A 10,192-nucleotide genomic window follows, 5' to 3' on the forward strand; every position below is an offset into this window, starting at 1 on the left:
AAAAAAAAAAAAAAAAGATTATCCCACAGAATGTGAAAATTATTGAAGAACATCATTAACACCCCAAGCAAGCAAAATCTTGCTGAAGATAATTCAAATAAAAGTTGCAGCTCTCAGTACTGAGAGACAACTTCCTGAAATGTAAGCTGGATTTAGAAGAACACATAGAATGAGGAATATCAGTGTTGATGTCAGATGGATAGTGGCTGAGAGCAAAGAATACAAGAAAGATGTTTATTTGTGTTATGTTGACTGTACAAAGGGATTTGATTGTGTGGATCATAACAAATTATGGATAACATTGAGAAGAATGGGAATTCCAGAGCACTTCACTGTGCTTATGAGGAACTTGAATAATACCAGGAGGCAGTCATTAGGACAGAAAAACATGATACTGCATGGTTTAAAATCTGGAAGGGAGTGCCTCAGTTTGTATCCTTTCACCATACTTATTGAATCTGTATGCTGAGGAAATAATCCAAGAAACTGGACTATATGAAGAAAAACACAGCATCAGGATTGGAGGAAGACTCATTAACAACCTGTGATACACAGATGACAAAACCTTACTTGCCAAAGTTAAGATGACTTAAAGCACTTAGTGATGAAGATTAAAGAGTACAGTCTGCAGTATGGATTACACCTCAACATAAAGAAAACAAAAATCTTCATAAACAGACCAATAAATTATATCACAATAAATGGAGAAAAGATTGAAGTTGTCAAAGATTTCATATTGCTTGGGTCCACAATCAACACCCATGGAAGCAGCAGTCAGAAAATCAGATGACTTATTGCACTGGGCAAATCTGCTGCAAAGGACCTCTTTAAATTCTGAAGAGCAAAGATGTCTCTTTGAAGAATAAGGTGAGCCTAAACCAAGCCATTGTGTTTTCAATCACCTCATATGAATATGAAAGCTGGCCAATGAATAAGGAAGACTGAAGAAGAGTTGATACTTTTGATTTGTGGTGGTGGTGAAGAATACTGAGAGTACCATGGACTTCCAGAAGAACTAACAAATCTATCCTGGAAGAAGTGTTCCTTGGAATGTTCCTTGGGAGTGAGAATGGCCAGACTTCATCTGACCTCTTCCATCATGTTGTCAGAAGGGACCCTTCCCTGGAGAGGGATATCATGCTTGGTAAAGTGGAAGGTCTATGAAAGAATGGAAGGTCCTCAACAAGATGGACTGACACTGGCTGCAACAATAGGCTCATGTATAGCAAGGATTGTGAGGCTGGCAACAGGAATGGGCAGCATTTCATTCTGTTGTACGTAGGGTTACTATGAGTTGGAGCCAACTCAATGGCACCTAACAACAACAACAACAACTATACATGGCATAATTAGACTATCAAGCATAACTAAAAATGCAAAAACAGTTGAAGACAAACTAGACCACTAGAACATCCTAAAAGTTCAACAATTATGTGCATCAAAAGATTTTGACAAAAGAGTAAAAAGAGAACCTATAGACTGGGAAGAAAATTTTGTCAACAGCATATCGGACAAGGGACTCATCTCTAAAATTTATGGAAAATTTCAACACTTCAACAATAAAAAGACAAACAATCCAATTTAAAAATGGACAGAAGATATGAAAAGACACTTCAGTGAAGAATATATTCAGGCAGACAACAAACACATGAAGAAATGTTTACAATCATTAGCCATTAGAAAGATGCGAATCAAAACAACTATGAGATACCATCTGACCATAGCATTAATAAAAAAGTTCAACAAAACAAAAAATAACAAATGCTGGTGAGAATGTGGAAAGATTGGAACTCTTATACACTGTTGGTAGGACTGTAAAATGATACAACCACTGTGGAAATCTATATGGCCATTCCTTAAAAAGTTGGAGATAGAAATACCATTTGACCCAGCAATCCCATTACTAGGTATATATCCTAAAGAACTGAGAGGCGGGACACACATAGATATATGCACACCCATGTTCATTGTAGTACTATTCACAATATCAAAGAGATGGAAACAACCTAAGTGGCCATCAACCGAGGAATGGATAAACCAACTGTAGTACATATACACAAGGGAATACCCTAAAGAATAATGTAGAATCTACAAAACACCGCATAACCGGTTGAACTTGGAGTACATTACGCTGAGTGAAATAAATCAATCACAGAAGGACAAATATTGTATTAGTCTTTTATTGTGAAAAGACAATGAAGGGTTTATACAGAGAAGGAAATTTTCTTTGTTGGTTACCACGGAATTTCTAGATAGGTTGAGAAAAAAAAAAACATATATATATACTGGTTACTAGGGGTAGGGGGGAGAGCAGAGCGGGAAGCTTTTGTTTGGGGGGCATTGAGTTTATACTAATACCAAAAAAAAAAAAAAAAATAAATTCACTGCCAGCGAGTTATATCTGACTCATAGAGACCCCTCCTTGGGTTTCCGAAAGGGTATCACTATGGAAGTAGATTGTCCAATCTTTCTTCCAAGGAGTGGCTGATGGGTTTGAACCACCAGCCTTCTGGTTAGCAGTCAAATGCCTTAGGCACTATGCCACCAGAGCTCCTTTATGCTAATAGGTGGTGGAATATTTTGGAAAAGGATAGCAATAATGGTGACACAACATGAAAAATGTAGTCAATGTCCCTGAGCTGTAAGTGTGTAAGTTGTTATGATGGGGAACATCTTGTTGTATATGTTTTCACCACATTAAAAAAAAAAAAAATTGCAAGTAAAATTTTGCAAAGAAAATTAAAATATGTAGCAGTACATTGACAGTGCTAGAAACTCAAGGCAGATTCAGAAAAGGACATAGAACAAGGGATATCTTTGCTGATGTGAGATGGATCTTGACTGAAAACAGATAATATCAGAAAGATACTTATGTAAGTTTTACTGACTGTGATGGTTATGTTTGTCTATCAACTTGGCTGGGCCTGGTTGAATGGCTGGGCAGCTGGTGGTAGTTATTCCCCATGATGAGACTGGCAATCAACTCCATGGTGGGATCTAACACAAGCAGCTGAGAAGCTGCCTTTGGGATGTGGTCTGCTTCTGGCATATCAGGAGAAGCCTTGGGAATGGTCTCTAGCTTATGACATATTTGGACCCTGCATGTAGCTGTGCATTGTTCAGCAGCCTGCCATGCTGTGTTGACCTTGGGACTTACAATGGACTTAAATTAATAGCCTACCACGTGGTTTGGTAACATCAGGACTGTGCCTTTTTACTTGTTAACTTTGAGCTTGCCAGCCTCAGCAGGCAGCAGCTGTCTGAGTGAAGAAACACCTCTAACTCCAGTGGGCCGGGATCAGGGGGCAGACCTGGGCTCCAAGGTTGAGGGGCTCTCGCTCAGCCCCTAGAGCCTGGCATTTTGAACTCAGACTTCTAGCCTCCAAATTGTAAGAGAATAAACTCCTGTTTTTTTAAGGCCATCCATATATTCTTGTCAAAGCAACACTAGGTAATTAAAACACTGACTATGCAAAGGCATTCAACTGTGTGGAACATAAATTATGGATAACATTGCAAATGTTATCCATAATAACATTTGGGAATTCTACAGCATAATAATAATGGGAATTCTGGAGCACTTAATTGAACTCATGTAGACCCTGTACACAGACCGACAGCTACTCATTTCAACAGAACCAGGGAACAATGTGTGGCTTGAATCAGGAAATGTGTATGTCAGGATTGTATCTTTCACCATACTTATTCAGTCTGTATGCTGAACAAATACTCCAAGAAACTGGAGTACATAAAGAAGAACATGGCATCAGGATCGAAGGAAGACTCATTGACAACTTGTGATATACAGGTGCCAACCTTACTTGTTGAAAATGAAGAGGACTTAAAGGACTTACTGATGAAGATCCAAGATTACAACCTTCAATATGGATTACACCTTAACATAAAGAACACAAAGACCCTTACAACTGGACCAACATAATATTTCTGCAACACCATGACTAACGAGAAAATATTGAAGTTGTTAAAGATATCGTTTTACTTGTACACACATCAACACCCATAGAAGCAGCAGTCAAAATATCAAAATGTACTGCAAAAGACCTCTGTAAAGTGTTAAGAAGCAAAGATGTCACTTTGAAGACTAAGCTGTGGCTGATCTAAGCCATGGTGTTTTCAATCTCCTCATATACATGCAAAAGGTGGACAATGAATGTTGTTGTTTTGTGCCATCGAGTCGGCCCTGACTTATAGAGACCCCTCCTTGGGTTGCCAAGGCAGTATCACTATGGAAATAGATTGCCCAACTTTCCTTCTGAGGAGTGGCTGGTGGGTTTGAACTGCCAGCCTTCTGGTTAGCAATGAATATAGAAGATGAAAGAAAAATTGATGCACTTGAATGTTGATGTTGGTGAAGAACACAGAATACACTATGGGCTGTCAGAAGAAGGAACAAAACTATCTTTGAAGAAGTACAACCAGAATGACTTTGTCTCATGTACTTTGGACATGTGATAAGGATGGACCAATCCCTGGGAAACACATGATGCTTGGTCAAAAAGAGTATTAGAAAAAAAGCAGTAGACCTTCAACAAGATGTATTGACTCAGTAGCTGCAATAATGAGCTCAAATATTGCAATGCCTGTGAGAATGAGGCAGCACTGACAGTGTTTTATTTTGTACATAAGGTGGCTATTCATTTGAACCAACTTGATGACACCTAAGAACAATGAAACATTTGAACTAGGGCTCAACGAGACATGAGCTTTTGCTGCAAGACAAGGGTGCCATAAGCCCTGACTTTTCTCTAAGTCAGACTGAGCACACTAGCCTTAAGAAGCTTCCCTTGTTTCTTACATTCTGGGTGCTTTGGATATTTAGAAAACAAAGTATGTTATGACAGGGGTTATGAAAAATAAGAAACAAATCTTGCAGTTGTGTTTGTCTCTGGAGAGTGAAAAAGTGTTGTTTATATATACTGATGACATCATGTTAGAGACATAATATTTCTGCATCTGTATGATAAAGGTCTGCTTCTATTAACTGTAGCTTTGGTTCATATTAACTTTTCTGACAGTAAATCACACTTTTACTGAATAGTTATTACACCAAGTTCCCCACAGATGTTCACACTAGCTGCTAGGAGACTCTGTCTCCCTCATTCAGTAAGATATGAGGGAAAATTTGTTGCCATTTCTGTCATTTCATTGAATTCACTTGGCTGATCACTCCTCTCTGAGTAGACTGGTTAAGGTACATCCCACCCAACATTACACCCTTTACAAATAATAATTAGAAAAATAAAATATATCTATATCTATATATATCTCATTTGGTCATATGTTGAGAAGCATCTGTCCTTTGGTATGATCTCGTATTCTACATAAGAATTGTTATTATTTTATTATTATTATTATTATTTAAATTTCTGTCCATTAAATTTTATTTTGAGTTTTCTATGAGCATAAATAAGAAGCTCTGGTGGCATCATCCCTAATGCATTTGACTGATAGCCAGAAGGTTGGTGGTTCAAAACCACCAACTGCTTTGCAAAAGGAAGATGGTGTGATGTACTTCCACAAATATTTACCATCTTGTAAACCCAATGGGGGTCACTATGAGTCAGAATTGACTCAGTGGAAGTGGGTTGGGTTTGGTTTTTATGGGTATAAATAAGGAGCTCTGGTGGTGTCGTGGTTCATTCATTTGGCTGTTAACCAAAAGTTTCGTGGTACAAACCTCCAGCCACACCACAGGAGAAAAATGAGGCAGTCTGCTTCTGTAAAGACTTACAGCCTTAGAAACCCTATGGGGCTGTTCTACTCTGCTGTATAGAGTGAGTAGCTGTCACTCGATGGCATTTTTGGTTTGGTGGGTATATGTATAGTCAACGGTGTGCCTTGGTGGAATCTACCCTGCCTTTATTCCTTATTATTAGTGGATTCCTTAGCAGTGCAAAACTGGTTCTTTGTCATTTGTTAATCTGGTTATCATGCTATGCTATTGCTTAAACGTTTAACAAGACAGGGTAAAGAAAAAGATTAAAGAATGTTCTACTGTGACACTAATTTGTTATTAATGTCTTATTATTAATAGTACAGCCTAGAATTTAAGAGCAAAGTCATAGAGTCAAATCTGGGTTTGGACGCTAGGCCCATATTTACTCTGTAGATGACCTAGAATAATTTTCTCATCTAAAAGATGAGGATAATGATAATAACTTCCTCATAACATATTTCAGAGGGCTGGGTAATGCAAGGAATGTAAGATACTTAGTATAGTCACTGTAACAGTTATTATTTATTTTTATAATTATTATAAAATGAAAAAATCAAACCCACTGCCATTGAGCCATCAAATCACCAACTCATAGCAACCCCCATTGGATTTCCAAGATGGTAAATCTTTATGGAAGTAGATTGCCCAATCTTCCTTCTGCAGAGTGGCTGGTGGGTTTGAGCCTCCAACCTTCTTGTTAACAGTCAAATGTCTTAAGCACTGTGCCACCAGAGTTTATTTTATAATTATTATGATGAATGCTATTATCATTTACATTATCATTCATAAATTAATTATATAATTTTTATGCATATCAATTATCATGTATTTTTTAACTACCACATTTCTGAGTTTCATTCATAAGGTCATCATTTAATAACATTGTTTAGTGTTGTGTTGAGTTTCAAGTATATTACTATAAGCAAAACAGTACACACATACACAATCTGGACTGCATAAATGAGGTTATGTCTTTTTCCTACTGAATCCATGCTGGTTCCTCATGATTATCAGCTAATTTTCTATGTAATGAATGATTCTCTGAGAATGCTGCCCAGGTTCAGTGTTAACTTTGCAGGAAATCAAAATTTATGTTTATGTGAAACTAATGTAAGTATCCAAAATGGAGGTACATACCTGCATTCAAAAAAGGTAAGTTATCTTTTCCGCTCACACTTTCTGGGGCTGTACATTCATATACCAATGCACACTAAGAAAAGATGAAAGAAAACAATAGATATTATGAAAATAACAAAATGAGAAGTACAGTTCTTTCATTTTGTCTAGAAAACATGAAGTTATATACAAAATTTTTTAAAGTTTTTTAAAACATTTTTGTAAAACTATTTCCAGCCTTAACTTTACTAAAAACCAAGTTTAACTTGTGACTATTTACTTGCATTACTTATACACAACATAATTGTTGGATATAACCATAGACTACATTTCAGTTGTAGTCAAATACTATTTAGGGAAGAAGGTAAAAAGTGGAACAGAATTGTCCCTAACATGCTAGAGATATGTTCCCAGGATAGTAAATTAGATTTGACTAACTGGATAGTTTTATATTTCATTCACTTGGGATGATTACACATCAATAAAAAAAACATATATGAGTGTATACACACACACACACACACACACATATTTCTCTCTCTAGATTTTAAGTAACTCAAGCCAAACCGATTGCTGTTGAGTCAATTCTGACTCATAGTGACCCTGTAGGATAGAGTAGAACTGCTTCTGAGCCTGTAAATCTTTATGGAAGCAGACTGCCACATCTTTCTCCTGAAAAGCAGCTGATGGGTTTGAACCACTGACCTTTTGGTTAGCCATCACATGCTTAACTTATGTGCTACCATGACTCCTTGATCTTAAGTAAAGTAAACTTTAAATGAAATATGAAATATGTTGTAGCATCTAATTATATAGACAAAAGGATCTTTTTGTCCCTGGCAAAACAATACAAATACTTGCTCATAAAGTATGAGGACAACTCTTAAGTAAGTTGATCTCTGTATTAATAGATAAGAGTCATGTTATTTTACATAATCAATACTACTATGGACAAAAAGAAGAGTTATGGAAGAGGACATTGCCATGTTCCTAATGAATGAACTGTGAGTGGGAGAGAATGTTCCAAACAATCCATCAGTAAGCATAGCACTATCACTTGGCTTTCTATAAAATATTAACTAAAAGAAGAAACAAAATTGTTGGGCACAGTAGGTTGTACAGAAACCTATTTTCACATATCGGTCAACCCCAGGACTCATTTTTTTAAATGAGTTTCATTATATTTCTAGTCAGAAAAATGAGATGTGAACATGGGGACAGTGAATTTTAAAAGCAAATATAATAGGCACAAACAAGTGAATGCAAACAAAATATAACAAAAGAAGACAAACAAAAAAACCTAGGAAATAATTTTAGTGAGAAGTTCGAACGTCCTGCATGACTTGACTCCAGAGACTCCAATGGCTCAGACCATCTTACCCATAGGAGGTTATATGCAAATTGCTTGGTGGTATTTCCTAACTGGGTGGTGGTTCAAACCCACCAGCCACTCCTCAGAAGGAAAGTTGGGCAATCTACTTCCATAGTGATACTGTCTTGGAAATCCAAGGAGGGGTCGCTATGAATCGGGTCCAACTCGACAGCACATAACAACAACAACATCATTCCCTAACTGTCCTAACTATATGTCTTCCAGAGAGTGTGCTGTGACACCACTCTTTCTATCCTTCCTCGCCAGGCATTGGGCCTTTGAGAATCATGAAAACTCAGATCACTGTTATCAATGTACTGAGTATGTCCTCAAGCATATTGAATTATTTGAAAAATAATTTCAAACCACTGTCTCATTGATTTAAATATTACACTCTATTCTTGTAGTCCACTATTGATTCCTCTGTCACAACAGTATTCAGGAAATGTCTTGATGGGGAAAAAATCTGTGATTTCATAATTGCTTTACTGCTTATATTTAGTTTCTAAATTGCAGAAAGAATGAATGACTGGAAAATGTCTCTTGACATTTGATGGTCTGTAAATCATTTCACTGACCAATCAGAAGTGGTTCTTTCCCTTAATTCAGAGGTATTCTGGAAGCACACTTCCCAAATCGCTACAGAAATATTCAATGATGCATAGATATACTTAACATTCTTTATTTCTCCTATTTCCAGTATTTCCCCTACTTTCTCCTGCCAACATAGGGCTTTTAAGATAATCTTTCTCAAACTTTATATTCTTCATTAGATCAATGTTCTACTCTAGAATTTATAATGGTTATTCACTCTCCAATCAAATCCAATATTGTCAGACTGAACTCCAAATTATTTCATGATTTGTCCCTGACACAGTTCAACATAAGTAGGTCTTCAGCACTAAGCCATTCTCTTTTCCAAAAGAGGATCATCATTTGTAATACAACTTATAGAAATGGTTTAGATTGAAGCTCTTGTTGTGGAGAAGTCTGTAATTCATAGAAATCAGGCAGACCATTATTCTGAGACACTGCTTACCTAGTGACAACTCCTTGTGTTTCCAAGGCAGTATCTCTATGGAAGTAGATTGTCCAATCTTCCTTCTGAGAAGTGGCTGGTGGGTTTGAACTGCAAGCCTCCTGGTTAGCAGTCAAATGCCTTAGGCACTACACCACCAGAGCTCCCTACCTATAGAGAGGTAGTCCTATTTCTTTGTCATCAAAGGAAACTACATTTCTTTGTGGACATATCTGAATTATGTTACTAAATGGATATAGAAATATAAGTTTCACACATTCTTGTCTTCCACTCAAACTTAGAAGGGTACAATGCAGTGAATTACTTGGTATGGCTTTTCTTTTCTCCTACTGGGACCATGCAAATAAGGTGTGTAGAACTCTGATGTTGGGAGGCTGGTTAGTTTTGTCACTCTGTCAGGCTTAAAAGGGGCCTCCCAAGAAGCAGAGGGTGGATCTCACTGCTATCAAGAGAGAAGAGTTGGAGGTGAAGTGGAGCACATCTTTGGACCCAAGATCCCTGTGCTAGACCTCCTTAGCTGAGAGACACCGCAGTGGAGAGACATTTCAGCAGACAGAAGCCTTGGCAAGGAGACAATGGTAGTAGAACTGAGAGGTGTGAGACAGAGAAGCAGACTTACCTGGCCCACAGAGGTGGAGACCAGGACGAGAGGCCAACGGCCAGAGAGGCGTGACTGAGGGCATAGCAGAAGGGAGACTGTCCTGATCAAATAATTTTATCCTGAGAACTTTCCTGAACCAGAATTGTAGCTTGTTGTTGTTAGGTGCCGTCGAGTCGTTTCCGACTCATAGTGACGCCATGCACAGCAGAACGAAACACTGCCCGATCCCGTGCCAGCCCCACAATCCCTGCTATACTTGAGCCCATCATCGCAGCCACCATATCAATCCATCTCGTTGAAGGCCTCCCCCTCTTTCATCGACCCTCC

General features: G+C 37.8%; 1 protein-coding gene across 1 annotated transcript in view; it reads right to left on the reverse strand.

The window, feature by feature from the left end:
* Positions 1–10,192, reverse strand: part of INPP4B (inositol polyphosphate-4-phosphatase type II B) — a 601,242-nt gene that overhangs the window by 290,934 nt on the left and 300,116 nt on the right. The window contains exon 9 of the mRNA XM_042781432.1: positions 6,875–6,947. Coding sequence (XP_042637366.1) covers positions 6,875–6,947 — 73 coding nt within the window. The remainder of the gene's footprint in view (positions 1–6,874; positions 6,948–10,192) is intronic.

The sequence above is a fragment of the Orycteropus afer genome, unplaced genomic scaffold (genome assembly GCF_000298275.1).
Source record: "Orycteropus afer afer isolate SDZICR_OR568_19922 unplaced genomic scaffold, OryAfe1.0 scaffold00120, whole genome shotgun sequence".
In the NCBI taxonomy this organism is placed as follows: domain Eukaryota; kingdom Metazoa; phylum Chordata; class Mammalia; order Tubulidentata; family Orycteropodidae; genus Orycteropus; species Orycteropus afer.